Source organism: Peromyscus californicus, unplaced genomic scaffold (assembly GCF_007827085.1).
Source record: "Peromyscus californicus insignis strain IS unplaced genomic scaffold, ASM782708v3 Scaffold_11__1_contigs__length_118956290, whole genome shotgun sequence".
Classification (NCBI taxonomy): domain Eukaryota; kingdom Metazoa; phylum Chordata; class Mammalia; order Rodentia; family Cricetidae; genus Peromyscus; species Peromyscus californicus.
Window position 1 is genome coordinate 93,614,590 of NW_026294402.1, and position 17,103 is coordinate 93,631,692.

General features: G+C 42.1%; 1 protein-coding gene and 1 pseudogene across 3 annotated transcripts in view; one reads left to right on the plus strand and one right to left on the minus strand.

The window, feature by feature from the left end:
- Positions 1-17,103, plus strand: part of Cep70 (centrosomal protein 70) — a 60,898-nt gene that overhangs the window by 6,035 nt on the left and 37,760 nt on the right. For 2 of the 3 annotated variants that reach the window (XM_052717848.1, XM_052717857.1), the window contains exons 3-6: positions 6,181-6,303; positions 15,338-15,428; positions 15,553-15,676; positions 16,370-16,550. In XM_052717848.1, coding sequence (XP_052573808.1) covers positions 6,181-6,303; positions 15,338-15,428; positions 15,553-15,676; positions 16,370-16,550 — 519 coding nt within the window. The remainder of the gene's footprint in view (positions 1-6,180; positions 6,304-15,337; positions 15,429-15,552; positions 15,677-16,369; positions 16,551-17,103) is intronic. The other variant, XM_052717866.1, reaches the window with a different exon arrangement.
- Positions 12,660-13,352, minus strand: LOC128102315 (dnaJ homolog subfamily C member 8-like; annotated as a pseudogene).

Consider the following 17,103-nt stretch of genomic DNA (forward strand, 5'->3'; position numbering starts at 1 on the left):
GGATTCCATTTAATTTCTTAATGACCTTGGGGGTACCTGATGTCTGCTGGTAGTTCTTGTATAGTAACTGGATAAACTAAGTTTGATTTTCTAACAACTGTAGATGAAATTCTAAACAGTGTTATTAAATAAGAAACACAGAGCCAAATACAGAGGAAATAGCCAAAGAGATCAGAGCAATAGCCACAGCTAACTTTAGCTTACCATCAGCAGTAGCTTCCCCCAAGAGAGAGCTTCTTCCTGTCTGATTTGTCTTTTTATTGTCTTTCTGTTCTGCCTTCTCATTGGCTCTAAACCCAACCACATGACTTCCTAGTCACTGCCTGTCTATACAGACCTCCAGGTCTCTATGGTTGGTACTGGGATTAAAGGTTCGTGTCACCACACTTGGCTGTGTCCTTGACCCCACAGAGACTCTGCCTGCCATGTGATCGGGTTAAGGGCATGTGCTATCACTACCTGACTCAGCTTATGGCTTGCTTTGACCTCTGATCTCCAGGCAACTTTATTTATTAACATACAAATAAAATTACATTTCAGCACAAATAAAATAGCACCATAAATAACCTTGGGCAGCATCCCTCTACAGTTTCATCATGTGGTGGTACAGTAGGTTCTTGTCTAAATTCCTCTGTCTCTCAGTATTTTTCTTATTTTCATTTATAAGTATTTTTATTTTTATGTGCATTGGTATTTTGCCTGCATGTATGTCTGTGTGAGGGTTTCAAGTCCTCTGGAACTGGAGTTACAGTTGTGAGCTGCCATGTGGGTGCTAGGAATTGAACCCAGGTCCTTTGGAAGAGCAGTCAGTGCTCTTAACCTCTGAGCCATCTCTCAAGCCCCATCATTTATAAGTCTTTTTTTTAAATCAGTCCACTTTTCATATTTGGAACAATTATTAAACCACTTTTCATATTTGGCACAAAACCCACTATGGCTATTAAGGATAAAATATGAAGTACTAGACTGATAGTAATTATAATTGGTATTATCTCAATCTCAGTTAAGTCATTTATCTTTTCATTTTCTGCTTCTGTTTTCAAGCCATCTAAAGTAGCACTATACAGGGTCCTAACAACCTGTCTTATGGTATTTCTCACCCTTAACGTGGGAAAGATTTTTCCTTTTAATGTTATTTAACTCTCTCCTTGAGGACTTCCCAGATGTCTTACCAAATCTTATGGCCTCTCAGTTTGTCTGCAGCTGGTGTGGTTTCTCATTTGTGTGGTTGTGCCTCATGTTGGGTACCAATTGTTGTTTTTTAACAAAAATCTCAATTGTTCGATTTTTTTCAGTAAGGACTTGGGAGCCAGATGCTAGGGTCAAAGCCTGCCAGCTTAGAGAGACAGACGAAGCACCCAGCTAACCTTCCTCCTCAGCTGACATCCCCAAAGCCACCTCCTCCTAAAACTGTCTCATACCAAACTCTCCCAACTCAATGTCCCTCCCTTCTACTTCCTATGAGTCTATCTGTTCTCCTGACTCCCTCTTACTCTCTATGGTTTTTTTCTTAATCATCCTATATTCACTTCCTGCCAGCTGGTTTCTTGCTCCACCTCTTGACCTATGGTTGACTTTATTTAATCCTGTTTACAATATTCAAGCAGAAAACTCTTGGATTAAAGGTATGTGCTAGGGCTGAACCACACAACTGGAAACGGGTTTTTCTAGTAAATAATGTAATTCGAGGTTCATAGTGTGATCAAATATCCTGCAACACACATCACATACTTCCAACATATAATGGCACAGGATATGCATTACCATTCCAAAATGTAGGGAAGGGAACATAGTGAGGAAATACTGGACCAAACCAAGAATGAAAACCAGCTGGGCAAACTTCAAACTCTGCATCTCCATGTCTGATGTCAAAACACTCTTCAGATCTCCAACTCCTTTCAGCTTTCTTTACTGCAACACACTTCTTTCCCTTGGGCTGGATCCACTCCTTGTTAGCAACTTTCCTGGGCAGATATCCCTTAGCTCTGGCATCTCCAACATCTTGGGGTCTCGGAGGGAATCCAGACTTCAACTTCACAGTTTCATGTAATGGCTTCTAGGCCTCCATTCAGGAACACCCTGACATATGCCTGGCTTCCATGGCTTTCCTTAGTCACATGGGCAAATCCCATAGCCCCTTTCTTCTATCCTTGACTCCAGAACCACGTGAGCTGCCAAGTTCTGCTGCTTAGTGGAGCTGGAACATGGTCCCCTTGTTCAATTACATCTTCACCAACTTTGTCTTTTATTACCTAAGCTTGGCTCCTGAAACTTGCTCTGTAGACCAGCTGGCCTGGAACTCAGAGACCTCTCTTTGAGCAGAGTGCTGAGATTAAAGGTGTGTACCACCACACCCAGCTCTAAGTTTTCCTTTAATTCCTTTTCACAAGTTGGAAACTTATAGGTGGGATCTTGCTCTGTGGTCCCCACTCCCTTTATTCCATTTCTTTCTTTTTATTTGTTTAAGGATTTTTTAAAAATTTATGTGTATTGGTATTTTGCCTGCACATATGTGTGAGGGTGTCAGATCTTGGAATTACAGACAATTATTAGCTGCCATGTGGTGCTGGGAATTGAACCCAGGTTAACACTTATTACCACATGACAGAGTCTATACTAGGCTGTTTTGAGATTTCCTCTGCTAATGGAATTTATCCAAAACTCTTCACTTTAACCTCAGGCAGGCTCTTCAGACAAGGGCAGAAAGCAGCCACATTCCTTACAAAATCTCACAAGAATGATCTCTAGGCCACATATTAATATTCTTCTTCTCTGTAACCTCTTGAGCAAGGTCCTCACAGTTCATCAAATCACATTCAACACCACTGTCTTCCATGCTCCTAATAGTGTGGCCCATTAAGCAGTGCTTAAAGCTTCTCTAACCCAAAGTACCAAAGTCTAAATTCCTCCAAACAAAATACATGGTACAACCTATCACAGCAATACCCCAGTCCTTGTTAACAACTTTTATCTTAGGGTTTCTGTTGCTGTGAAGAGACACTGTGACCACGGCAACTCTTATAAAGGAAAAAATTTAACTGAGGGGGCTCGCTTACAGTTCAGAAGTTCAGTCCATTATCATCATGGTGGGCATGGCAGAGTGCAGACAGACATGGGTGTTATAGCTGTAACTGAGAGTCCTACATCTTGTAGGCAACAGGTAGTGGTCTGAGGCACTGGATGTGACTTGGGCATATATGAGACTTTAAAGTGTACCCGCACAGTGACATACTTCCTCCAACAAAGCCACTCTCCATGAGATTATGGGGGCCAATTACATTCAAACGACCACAAATGCTTATTAATGCTATGATTTAAATCCGAAAGTAGTGTACATTTTTAAGAGGTAGAAGACAAGTACTCAAGCTACGATTTGGTCATCCTCCTTAATTTGTCTTCAACTTTGGAGGATCTCATTTACTTCTGCCAAGTGCCTGGAAGTACTATTAATTCAGGCTATCTCAAGGGACTGGACAATCTAGAAGAGGGAAGCCAGGGTCTAGGTTAGTGGAGAGCTTGCTTCTTGGTTCACCCTTACCCTGAGAGTTAAACTCTTATAAGTCACAACTTTAAGTTTCCTCAGCTCTTGAGTTTTATTGAATGCCTATAGAAGAAAAGCTTCTGGTTTTTGTTTTATTGTATCTTTTAATCTCTTCCCCCCACCACCACCCTTTTTTTTTTTAAAGACAGGATATCTTGTTGGCCAAAGTGGGCTTTGATCTTGCTATGTAGCTGACCCTAAACTGTTTCTCCTGCCTGTACCTTCTGAGTGCTGGGATTATAGGCTTTTACCATGCTACACCCCACTTAACGCAGTGCTAGGGACACAACCCAAGGCTTTGTCTGTGCTAGACAGGTATTGAGTGAAGCCCCTGAGTGACTGAAACCCTGAGTGAAAGTGTGTTTTGACATAAGCAAAGCTTGTTGAGGACTTGGAGACCAAATGACCATGGGAAATAGGTACCTCTGTTACCCATGTGGGTCAGGCTAAAGAGGGTGGCAAAGCTTTCTTTGGCCGTTAGGAGTTGTAATGCTTGATTATGAAAGAGTAATCAGTGTGCAATGACTAGCAACTGGGGCATCCTCCTGTATCCTTGTAGGCTGAAACCACTTACCTACAGCTAACCCTTCCCCCTGTGCTGTACCTAATAAATGCTCTGAGGTTCCAGGTTGTGGTGGTAGTACTAGAGAATCCCACCAGATCCTAGCTTCATTGTATGCATAGCTGTGTGTCTATCCTTTATTTCCTCACTACCCCTAGCCAGGTGAGTTGAGGTCAAGACAAAGCTAGCTACATTTCTAGCCCACTTCTTTTCAAGGACAAGTTTCTCAGCAGACCTATAGTGCCTGGTTTACATATCATCTGGGAACCTGGAATAATTCTAGTAGTGACAGCATCACTACCTTCTCCCTCCTTGGCATGTATGGTTGATTTGATGCTGCTTATAATTACTGTGCCTGCTCAGAGATCTTTCCTGACCTGGTCATTTTTCCCTTCATACTTCCTGCTAGCTAGGAACAGTTAGAAGTTCTAAGTTAAGCAATTTCTAGATTCTATGATGCTAATGAATATGATTTTTCTTTTGCCATTGGAAAGTTTTGTCTGTGTATTAAAGAAATCAAGGAATTCTTTTTTCCCCCCAGAATGGTAGTCTTAGAAGAGTGATGATAAAGTAGACTATGAGCTTTGTTTTTTGTTTTTGTTTTTGTTTTTTTTATGGGCCAAACAGAACCTCTTGTTCCTGTTTTCTGATCTACTTAGAAATAAAGACTGCCTAATGAAGTGATCCTAGTCTGTCCTTGTAGCCCAGTGAATGATAACAGTTCAAGAGCTTCACAATCTTTTCAAAATATCTTGGACTAGGCATGGTGGCACATGCCCGTAATCCCAGCACTAGGGATGCTGAGGCAGGTGGATCTCTGAGTTCAAGGCCAGCCTGGTCTACATAGCAAATTCCAGACAGCCAGGACAATATACAGATACCCTGTCATTCATGTGTGTGTGTGTGTGTTTGTGTGTGTGTGTGTGTGTGATTTCTCTTATTCTTTATATGAAAAACTAGAATGCTGAATTCTAGAGAAAAGTGTAAGATAGGATTTATTCAAATAAATCTTGTACAAGCATACTGTCTATGAAGTAAATTTTAACGTAAGGATAGCCTAATTTGCTCTGTAAAAATAGTGGATTTTTTTTTTTCTTTTTCTTTGTTCTTTTTTCTTTCTTTTTTTTTTTTTTGAGACAGGGTTTCTCTGAATAGCCCTGGCTGTCCTGGAACTCACTTTGTAGACCAGGCTGGCCTGGAACTTGGAGATCCACCTGCCTCTGCCTCCCAAGTGTTTGGACTAAGGACGTACACCATCACTACCTGGCTGTGGATTCTTTTAAATATATTTAAGTGTGGATATTATTTGTTTTGCGACAGGTTTCTACATTGCCCTAGTTGTCCTGGAATTCACTATGTGGACCAGAAAGGCCTTGAACTCAGATCTACCTGTCTCTGCCTCCTAAGTGCTGGGATTAAAGTGTGGCACCACACCCAGTAAATATAGAGTGTAAGCACGAGGATTAAGAAGGAAAGAGGCTCTCAGGGAAAAGATATACCTGAGAACATGGGTGTGGGTTTGTCTAAGAGAGTGTGGCCCTACATATAATTTCCTTTAACTTTGTAGTTAAGAATGTCTTGGAAGTTCTGCTCCTCCTGCCTCCACCTCCCACGTCCTGGGATTATAGGCATGCACCCCTACTCTAGTTTTATGCAGATTTGCTGAATGAACCCAGCACTGTATGTGTGATAAACAGGCACTCTACCAACTGAGCTACATCCCCAGACTATTGGTGAAATTATTAAGGCCACTCCACATAGTTAAAAGGGAGGTTTATTTTGTGAGGTAGCTTACAAGTGAAGGGATAGGTTACAGGGTCTGGGAAAGGTGTAGTGCAGTCTGGCAGTGTTCTCTGGAGAACTCTACTCGGTCTACCTCTAGTGTCCAGGGTCCAGGAACTAAGAGAGGGCGGCGCATCCGGATCTCGGGTCTTCAGGGTCCTCTCTCAGCTCCGCCTTGTAGGCGTGACAGTTACCGAAGCCATAATGGGGCTTGGAACTTCCAGATCAAAGCTGGAATGACTACCACTACACCAGACCTCTTTAACTTCTGTTGCACTTTTTCTCTTTCCCTTAGGGAACTCAAATTTTTTTATTGCCGACCTCTTCTTTGGGTTCTACAAAAGAAACAATGCCTCCAGCAGCCTCTAAAGCCCAGGACTCCAGTCCATTATCAAACAGACTCCTGATTGAAAAACAAGTAAGCTTAAAATATTTTAGGGCACTGTTTCTCAAGGTATATGCCAAAAGAATGCTAGGTGTACCAATAGAAAATTCTGACATGGTTTTTTTTTCCGCACTTATTTATTTTTGAATGTGGTGTACATGTGGAGGTCAGAGGAAACCTTGCAGGAGTTAAGATTTTCTTCTTCTACCATGTGAATCTTGGGACCAAACTTGGATTGTCAGGCTTGATGACAAGCGTCTTTACTCACTGAACTTCTTGCTGGCCCGAAATTCTGACTTTAAAAAGATTGTTTGGTGGGATCATCAGATGGCTCAATGGTTAAGAAGGGCATACTGCTCTTCTTAGAGGAACTGAGTTCAAGTACAAGCACCCACATCATGTAGCTCCTAACTCCAGCTCCAAGGAATTCAACACCCTCTTCTGGCCTCTGCAGGTACCTGCACTCACTTGAACATGCTATCCCTCACTCTACCCCATCCCCAAACACACACACACAAGTATGTGTAATTAAATATGAATTTTTTTAAGATTGGATAAATAACTGAAGAAGTCTGGATTAAAGATTGTCCAGTATCTTTTTTTTCCCCCCGAGACAGGGTTTCTCTGTGTAGCTTTGCGCCTTTCCTGGAACTCACTTGGTAGCCCAGGCTGGCCTCGAACTCACAGAGATCCGCCTGGCTCTGCCTCCCGAGTGCTGGGATTAAAGGTGTGCGCCACGACCGCCCGGCTCCGTACAGTCTCTTTCTTTCTTTAGCTCCCTCAATTATATCAGTCTCCAGGAAGATTTGACATATAGCATTTTCCTCCGTGTTCAACCGTAGTTTGAACTTTTTATTCTACTAGTATTGCCAGTACACTTTTTGGGAAATGCCATTTCCAGCATTTTTATTATTTATTATTTTTAAGATTTATTTTTTTCTGAAATTTTTTATTAATTTTTTTATGCATTTTACATAACAACCTCTCCTCCTGTTCCCTCCCCCCCACCTCCTTCCTACTCCCCTCCCCCAATCCACTGCCCAGAAAAGGTAAGGCCTCCCATGAGAGTCAACAAAGCATGTCATATCAAGTTGAGGCAGGACCAAGCTCCTCCCCACTGCATTAAGATTGAGCGAGACATCCCACCATAGGGAACAGGTTCTAAAAAGCCAGCTCAAGTGCCAGAGACAGATCCCTACAAACAGACCAATCTACACAACTGTCACCTACTTATTTTTATTGTCCTGATTATATAGGGGCATGGGGGAAGTATGTATGTGGTTTCTGTGGAGGCCAGAGGCATCGAATCACCTCTGGAGCTGGAGTTACAGGTAGTTATGAGGCACCTTGGCGTGGGTCCTGGATATAGAACTGAGGTCTTCTTTAAAAGCAGTATGTGCTCTTAACCACTGAGCTGTCTCTCAAGGTCCCTATTTTCAGTATGTATAAACACTTTCTTCTTAAGATACAAGCTAGAGCCTGGAAGATGGTTAAGTAAGTAAGACTGTTGGTTGTGTGAGCATGAGGAGCTTCATTTAAATCTCCAGAACCCTGTACAGTGTGGTCAAGGTATAGTGTGGTCATGGTATGGTGTAGTCAGATCTTTCTTTGTGCTACCAGCTCACAAATAATGACATGGAGACTTATTAATTGTGAAAGCTTGATCTTAGCTTAAGCTTGCCCCACCGGCTCTTATAACTTAAATTAACCCATTTAATCTTTGTTGCCGTGTGTCTCGTTACCTCATCTTTCCATACTGCCCATGCTGCTTCCTCCATGTCTGGCTGGTGACTCTGCCTTCTTCTTCCCAGAGTTCTCTCTATGCCTGGAAGTCCTGCCTATACCTCCTGCCTAGCTATTGGCTGTTTAGCTCTTTATTACACTAGTCACAGCAATACATTCTCACACAGTGTACAAATATCCCACAACAGTATGGTCATTTCTATGGTGCCAGCACAGGTGGTGGGTGGCAGATGGGTATAGAGCTAGGAAGATTGCCAGGGTTTGCTGGCCACCAGCCTAGTTCAAAGTTTAGTGCAAGACCTATGGTAGAAAGTGATAGAGAAAGACATTTAATGTCTTCCTCTGACGTTCACTTATGTACATACTCAGGTTCATACAAAACACCAGAGGAATCAGATAACAATGTGTATTGTTTGATCATATGAAATATGTGACCATATTAAGGCTAGAGCCTTTGTTTTTAATAAGTTTAGTGGACAGGCATTCTTTGAGATACCCACACAGTAATGTAATATATATATATTTTGGATATCGGTGATAATTTTAGTCCTTCATCCACAAAAGTAGTTCAGCTGTGTGATCAGAAACCTTAAGAATAAGTGAGAGAGTCGGGGCTGGAGAGATGGCTCAGAGGTTAAGAGCACTGCTTGCTCTTCCAAAGGTCCTGAATTCAATTCCCAGCAACCACATGGTGGCTCACAACCATCTGTAATGAGATCTGGCGCCCTCTTCTGGCCTGCAGGGATATGTGCAGACAGAACACTGTATACATAATAAATAAATAAAAAAAAAAAAAAAAGAATAAGTGAGAGAAAAATTGTGTATAAGAGAAAAGAAGGGGAGGGGAGTATAAGTCATAAGGAAAGATGTCTTTGGCTGTGAGTCATCATGCTAGGAAGCCATCATCAGGGTAATTTATTCCAGTTTTTCAGTTAAATTCTTTTAAAAAAATAGTGTATGTGTGTGTGCCTGAGTACATATGTATGTGCAGGAGCCTGTAGAGGTAAGGTCAGAAGAGGCATTGGATCCCTTGGAACTGAAATTACAGGTGGTTGTGATCTTCCATGTGGTGCTGGGAACTGAACCTGGGTCCTCTGTAGGAGCTGTAAGTGGTTTTAAACACTGAGCAATCTCTCCAGGCTCCCTCACTCTTGCCCCCCTCCCTTTTAAGAGACTCACTCAAAGAGTGTCTTTGACTATATAGTCCAAGTTGGCCTTGAACTCAAAAAGAACTTTCTGCTTCTTGCCTCTTGAGTGCTGGTATCAAAGGTGTATGCTACCATGCAGAGCAGTTGGTAAGTTCTTTTAAAAAATTATTTAAGAATTTATTAACTGGTATTTGAAGTTTATAGTTTATTTACTTTTGAAAATTTTTTTTTTCTTTTTTGAGACAAGGTTTCTGTATGTAGCTCTGGCTGTTTTGGAAATCACCCTGTAGACCAGGCTTGAACTCACAGAGATCTGCCTATCCCTGTCTTGAGTGCTGGGATTAAAGGTGTGTGCCACCATGCCCCACTAAAAAAAATGAAATTCTTAACAATTCGAACTTGAACAGAAATGAAACAACTTTAAAACCTTTAAAGGTGGAGCTGGAAGAATGGCTCAGTGGTTATGAGTGCTTGCTGCTCTTGGAGAGGACCCTGGTTCAGTCCAGCACTACATCAGGTTGCTCACAACTGCCTGTCACTGCAGTTCCAGGGCATCCAGTGCTCTCTTGGCTCCTTGTTCATATGGTTTACATAAAACTTATTCAAGCACACACATACACAAAGTAAAAATAATAATCAAGTCTTAAAGAAAAAAAAAAACCTTTAAAGATGTATTAGTAAAACCAGACTGTAAAAAAAGTCACTGCCCATATGGTGCTCACTGCAGTTTGTAACTCCAGTTCCAGGGAAGTCGATACCCTCTTCTGGCCTCTTCAGGCATCAGACACAGATATACATGCAGGCAAAACACCCATAAACATACCAAAAAAGAAGATATCTTTATGTTAAAATAATAGAGCTCCATATTGTATTGCCACTGAATAGTTCTTGGGTACCTGGTCAATGGGCAAAAAGCAAGCAGTTAAGATCTTCAGTTTCAGTCTCTTGTTTGCTCTTGTTTCTGGAATTTCCTATTCATCTTGTTGGGTGTCTAAGCCAGATGATGACAGAGATGGTAAGCCAGTGTTTACTCTGCTCAGCCCCAGGAGTGGACAGATTCTCAGCTGACGCACCAGCTGCTTTTATCTCTGTGCTGTTATGGTTCAGAGTTCTTTGGGCATCTGCATGCATAGTTGAAGTTGCTGTGTGTGATACCTATGTTGAAGTGACCATTGGCATTAGGTCTCATTTCTTTGATTTCCCTTGTCTTTGTTGCCTTCTTCCATGCTGTCTTTGGTGAAGAGAGCCCCTGTAGAATCATGGTCTATAACCATACATAGTCTTACTGGTCTGTCTTTCTCTCCTGCACCCTAAGTGTCAACAACCTCCCTCACTTTTTTCCTGCACAGGAGAGTTTTGGAATACTGTGGTTGACAACCATAGGATCTTGTGTAATGAGGTAGGAACCTTTACCTGGGTAGGGCCTGAGTTGTTGTACTTTCTGATCCCTCCTTTCCCAAAATCTCATTGTTCTGGTAATTGCATGGAGGACCACCATGAGGTAGATATAATCTATAATGGTTACTTCCTGTCTTGAACTGGAACTCCATAGGGCCTGTAAGGATAATGGAATTTTCCCAAGTTCCTGCCCTGAGAAAATTCCTCCCAGAGTCCTGGGAAAGACCCTACATACAGCGTGGGGTATCTGAGGGAAAGGAATCTACGTACACTATGCTCTTTTGTCCATTAACTTTATTCCTCTAAGGCAAAATTCTATCTATACAGCTTCAGCCCTGTCCTCACATTCAGCTCCTCTCTCTACTCAGTTTTCCTGTCCTCATTCTTAGTAAGCTCCTATGCTTTTGAACTGATCTTCGTCCTCTGCTCCTTCATCCTCCATCTACCCTTCCTGGCTCCTTACCCCTGACCCTGATAAACTCTCCAAGAGATCTGTTTTATCCTCTACAGAACCTCTGTCTTCTTCTCCTCCTCTCTCTGGCCACAGGGTTCTGTGTCTCTTCTGGAATTCTGCTCTAGTCCTTACCGTACCTGGTTATGCAAAAAGCCCTATTGTCCTCAGTCAATTGCCTTGGAATGCCACTAGGCTTGAAGGCAAGGGATGGTATGAACTTCATTTGCACAAGAAGCAAAGCTATGCATGTACAGCCTGCTTGTCTCCTAGGCTCATCAGGGGAGTTAGTTACCTAGAAGTTCAGCAGGTCTGAGAAGCTTAGCTGTTTGCCAAATGGTGTATAGTATTTGGGCACACAAGAATTTCATAGCAGAAGACAGCTGAAATATTAAAAACTGGATAACACCAAAATATTCCATAATAAATGGCTTGCCTCTAGAAAAATACCTTGAAATTTCTAGGTATAGCTTTAATATCCAGCTGAGTCTCTATTATATTCTTGTGGCCCACAAGAGGTCTGTAACATCTATTGCTTCCCCACCCTTTCCTTTAACAATATCAAACTTGAGTCTCTACTTTCAACACTTCTTCAAGGTTCTTTTTGGGATTGTTGTTCTTCTTTATGGCAGTCTGTGGGGCACACACATCATCTTTGGTGTATTATTCCTGTTGATGAAACTATATCCATTTCTTTCTTTCTTTTTTTTTTGTTTTTTGTTTTGTTGTTTTTTTTGAGACAGGGTTTCTCTGTGTAGTTTTGGTGCCTATCCTGGATCTTGCTCTGTAGACCAGGCTGGCCTCGAACTCACAGAGATCCGCCTGGCCCTGCCTCTCAAGTGCTGGGATTAAAGGCTTGTGCCTGGTACCACCGCCCAGCTCTATATCCATTTCTTAAAGTGAACTGATTTGCCATCCCAGTGCCCTTTTCCCCCTTGTTGATGCATGCACAGCTGCCTATGGTGCCCAGCTTGGTGTCTGAGGGTGCAGAGGCAGAAGTGGCTGCTGGGTCTCTCTGACTTGCTCTTCAGGGTTGAGGTGATGGTGATTGGGGCAGGCTGTGGCAGCTGTGGCTCCTCTGGGGGCATGGTGATTAAGGGACTGGAGGCCTAGGTGTGGCTGTTCAGGGTTCTCCCTGGACTGCTGTTATTGATCATAATTGTTGGTCAGTCAACAGAAGACATATATCAAATACCACAAGGCTTGAGGGCATTGAGTGACTGTATGCTGTGTTTACAAATGCCTTCTTTGCCTGCTCTGGGACTTTGAGGATGGCACCTTCAGAAGCAAGAAGAGGGACTTCCTGAAGTGGCCCAGGCTTGTCTGAATTCACAGTAAGCAAGATGATTTCCAGGAACTATCCATGAAATTTCTAACTATCACAATCCAGTGAAGTACAGAACATTAAGGTACAGGCTATGGGAGAAGAGAAGGCAGCACCAATGTTGGCTCCTTCCAGTTATGCTTGTTCAGTGGGCAAGGACTCCGGGGTGGGGGGAGGGCTCAACTGAGCTCCTTCTGTAAATTCACAAAAAGATTACTCTGATATTAAATTGTAGTGAAAACAAAATGGACTAAAAAGCCAATGTTATCCTATGTTGGTGGAAATGGGAGGAAAGAATGAGTCCCCTGAAGCAGGAAGGGCACAGCTAACAACAGTTCTGTGGCCTTGACCCAGTTGACCACTCATGCTCCATTTTTACTTTCAGTGGCCTTGGGAAGGTCTGAGTCTTTGTTTTCTTCCCTTTGATATTTGCTTGCAGATTTCACCAGCTGTCTACTTGACCATCTCTGCTTTTCTCATTTGTCTTTTTCTTGAGCTTCAGCCTCTGCTTTGTGCATGTCTTGGCATCTCTCTTTTCTTTTAATATCCAGCTCAGCAAACGGTTTCGTGGTTGGTTTGTATACTGCTTGTTTGAACAGTTCAGGATCATCCTCTACATCTGTAGGCTTTCCTTCCTTTAACCCCTGCCTCTTAACAATGTATCCTTTTCTGCCTGAATTACATTCAGGGCTATCTTCTGTTCCTGATGCAGTAAGCCCACGTGTAAGCTTTGTCCACAGCTTCAAAAGCCTTTTGTGCATCACCAGCAGCATCTTGATTTTTGTCAGGATGTACCAATATTATCCAGCTGCAGAAACCTCTCTTTTATTTCATTATCTGTCACTTCAAGAGTAACTGGAAAATCTCAATTGGGTTCGCATTAAAGAGAAACCTGGACAGGTCAATCTTTCAGTGTGATTTTTGGATGTAGAACTATTTGTTTAGCTTCACTATAGAAGATCATAAAAGCCTCTCCTGTGCTTCCTGCCCAGAGCCCTGCTTCTTTGGAAGCTACCATATTCCTGAAGCTGCTGTTTCCCAAGTCCAGCCCTCACATGACCCTTGATTTCCTTTTTCCATCATTGTTAAAGGGATACTTGTTTCAGAGTTGACTAGTTTTAATTTTCAGTTGTGTCCTTTTTATAAGTAACTGTGTTGCAACTCTGTGGGTTTGGTCCCAGTTTTGGCACCAAAATGTGAGTTTTGCAACTCTGGGGGAAAGGTATCCTGACTACTTGGGGCGTCAGGTGACACCTTGAGCTGCTAGGACAGCTCTGACGGCTGGAGCTGCAATGAGACAGCTCAGCCCTGGATGGGAAAGTATTCTGACTGTTCAGGAGAGTCACGCCTGGAGCTGCTAGGACAGCTCAGCCCTGGGAAGGGTATCCTGACTGTTCAGGAGTCAGGCTATACCTGGTGTAGTGGGCGATGGTCTTCCTGCAAGATATAGCAATCCTGCTCCTCTCCAGGAGAGCTGCTGCAGCTGAGTTTTGTTCAACCCCCACTTAAGGGGGCTTCCTAGCAGAGCTCTGCTTCTCCAGCCTAAGATGTTGCTGCTTTTGCTTCACTCTGCAAAAGGGGAAACCCCTGCAGAAATATAGCAATTTCCTCTGGCTCTGGAGAAAAGTGTTACTTTTTCAGCTCTCCCTTGTTTTGTCCACTGAGGGATGTCTCAGCAAGGATCTTCTCTACACCAGAAGAATGTGTGAATGAAGATCTTCACACCCAAAACTCTTTTGAGGAAGAGATTTATTTGGGAAGGAGGAGTCCAGGAGAGTGGCTGCCTTTACCAGGGTGGAGAGAACAACCCACAACTGACCAGGCAGGGTGGTTTATATAGGATCTCTTGGGGGCAGAGTCAACCAGGGATTGGTCAGTTTTGTGGGCTAGGGGCAGAGATGACCCTGATTTCAGAGCCAAACTGTGTTTCTTTCACTGGCCTTTCTTAGCCTTTTGACACTAATTCTAAGGCCAGGGCATATTTCTTTCACTGACTCTGATTCTAGAGACCAAGAGTGTTTCTTTGGTACTGGTTTCAGAGTCAGGGCATATTTCCTAGGTTCTGGGTTTGGGGATAAAGTGTTCATTTCTCTGGCTCAGGTCCCAGACCCAGGCTGTGTTTCTTTCCCTGGTTCTGAGCTGCAGGGTCAGGGTGGGTTTCTTTTTTTTTTTTTCTTTTCTTTTTCTTTTTTTTTTTTTTTTTTGGTTTTTCGAGATAGGATTTCTCTGTGTAGCTTTGGAGCCTGTCCTGGAACTCACTTGGTAGCCGAGACTGGCCTCGAACTCACAGAGATCTTCATGACTGCCTCCCGAGTGCTGGGACAGGGTGGGTTTCTTTAGCCAGCCCCTTTTCCTTATACTTTTAGTATGGCCTGATCTTATTCAATTACTTATCTGTTTCACTGAAATGACCAGTTTTGTTGTTTTTGTTTTAATTTACCCATGAAGGCCTGCATGTGAATATTTTGTATAATGTAATAATTTACTCATTTGCATACTTCTGTTGCTGATTTTAGTAAAAACAATAAATCTTTTAAAGTTATAATTTATACATAAAATTCCATATTAAAACTAGGCATGACATACATCTTTCATTCCAGCACTTGGGAAACAGGCAATCACATCTCTTTAAGTTCAAGGCTGACCTGGTCTACATTGCCAGTTCCTGTCCAGCCAGGGCTACATAGTCAGACCCTATCTGAAAAAGAAAATTATAAGACCCTTTGAATGCTTGCTGGTCCATTTCCACAGGATCCTAGTCAGTTTACAGCATCCATGTCATATGGCTTACAACCTCCTCAAACTCCAGGGACTGACACCTTCTTCTGGTTTCTGCTGCACCTCAACTTAATGTGCTAATACCTACGTATAGACAAACACACACACACATCTAAAAATCAAAAATCTTTTGGAGGAAGGTTCTTTTCTGAAAATATAGGAAATTATTTTAAAGGTTTTTCTTCACATCTTAAAGTTGTTCCTTTTGCTCTACTGTGATTATAGCAGGAGGAAGCAGAATGGGAAAGCATAAATGGGCTGCTGATGACGCATGGCTTCAAACCTTTGTGTCTAGTCAAAAGAACCGATCTCAAAGGTAACTAGACCCTTTTCTCGCACTGTTAGGTACAAAGCTTATTTTTCTTTGAAAAGTGTTTATCTTAAAATGGTTTTACCTTCTCTTTGTTTTTACCATTTCTATAATATACATTACAATGTAGATCTCATCGTTTTTGACAAACAGTCATCACAAAGAATGAGGCAGAATTTGAAAATGTTGATAGAAGAAACAACACGTCAGCAGAGCATGATACGGGAGCTCATAGAGAAGAACCAACAGCTTAAGTAAGACAGTGGGCATGCCCCAGGATTGTTTGCGTATATTCTAAACACAACTCCCTGAAGAGGATCCTGAAATGTCATTGTACTTATTTATTTATTTTTTTCAGTTTATTTTACTTCTTACATGTATGGGTGTTTCTGTCAGCAATGCATATAAGTGTACTGTGTGGGTGCCTGAACCTACAGAATTCAGAAGAGGGTATCAGATTCCCTGGAACTGGAGTTATGAATGATTGTGAGCTACCATGTGGGTGTTGGGAATCGAATGTAGGTCCTCTGGAAGAGCAGCTAATGCTCTTAACTGCTGAACCATCTCTCCAGCCTTCTGAAATTTCATTTTTATTAAATGTAAAACATAAAATATTTTTACAAGTAAATGGGTAAAAATTTAGTTGACTTTCAGTAGCACTTAGCATTGATGTGTAATGGTACCCTCTATTTCTTCTATTACTTTCTCTTATAAGGTAGATTAGATTGGGTGTCAGAGGGCACAGCTACAAACCTGTTGTTATAATATAGAAGTGTTGAGGCTGGGATACAGCTCAGTGTTAATTATGCTAATGTTTGATTCTCAGTACCAAAACAAAGTAAAAAAAAATAAGAATGTAGAGACATTTTTGGAAAGTAATCTGTTATATGGCATGTACAATCTGATTTATTTTAACATTGAGGGAAGGAATTGTGTCTCTTAATTAGAAGTGAACTTCAGCTAGAACAGAACCGAGCGGCACACCAAGAACATCGAGCCAATGACCTGGAGCAGATTATGGACAGCGTGAAATCCAAAATCGGTGAATTAGAAGATGAGTCCCTAAACAGGGTTTGCCAGCAACAAAACAGAATACAAGACCTTCAAAAGGAGCATAAACTGTTACAGGTATTGTATTGACTTATATATTTTCTTATTTGATGGTTAATATTGAAAGTTTTTCATAGTCCCAGGTAATTTCCATGTTGCTTCCATGGTGTATGTCTGTGACAAAGGTCAAGGAAATCCAAATGCTTGAGGTATGTGGGAAGATGGTTAGAGGAAAACAATTTACTTTGGCATAGGACAGTAATGTAAATAGGTGAGCTTTTCTACTTAGCACCTCATTTTGAGATTCAGCTATAAGGCTGCATGTTATAGTTTCATGAGTATCCCTAAAAGATGCATGTGTGTATCTATGTGAGTGTATGCCACATACGTATGGCTGTCTTTGGAGGCCAGAAGAGGATGTTAGGTCCCCTAGAACTAGAGTTACAGGAACTTGTGAGCTGCTGGATGTGGGTGCTGGGAACTGAATTCACATCCTCTGGAAGAGCAGGAAGTGCTCTTAACCACCGCGCCCTTTGGCATCTCATACTGCACTATTGCATAGCTCATATGCCTGCACAGGGGTTTTCCTACACTTGCAAATGTCTAGCAGTCTACTTTATAGCAACCATAG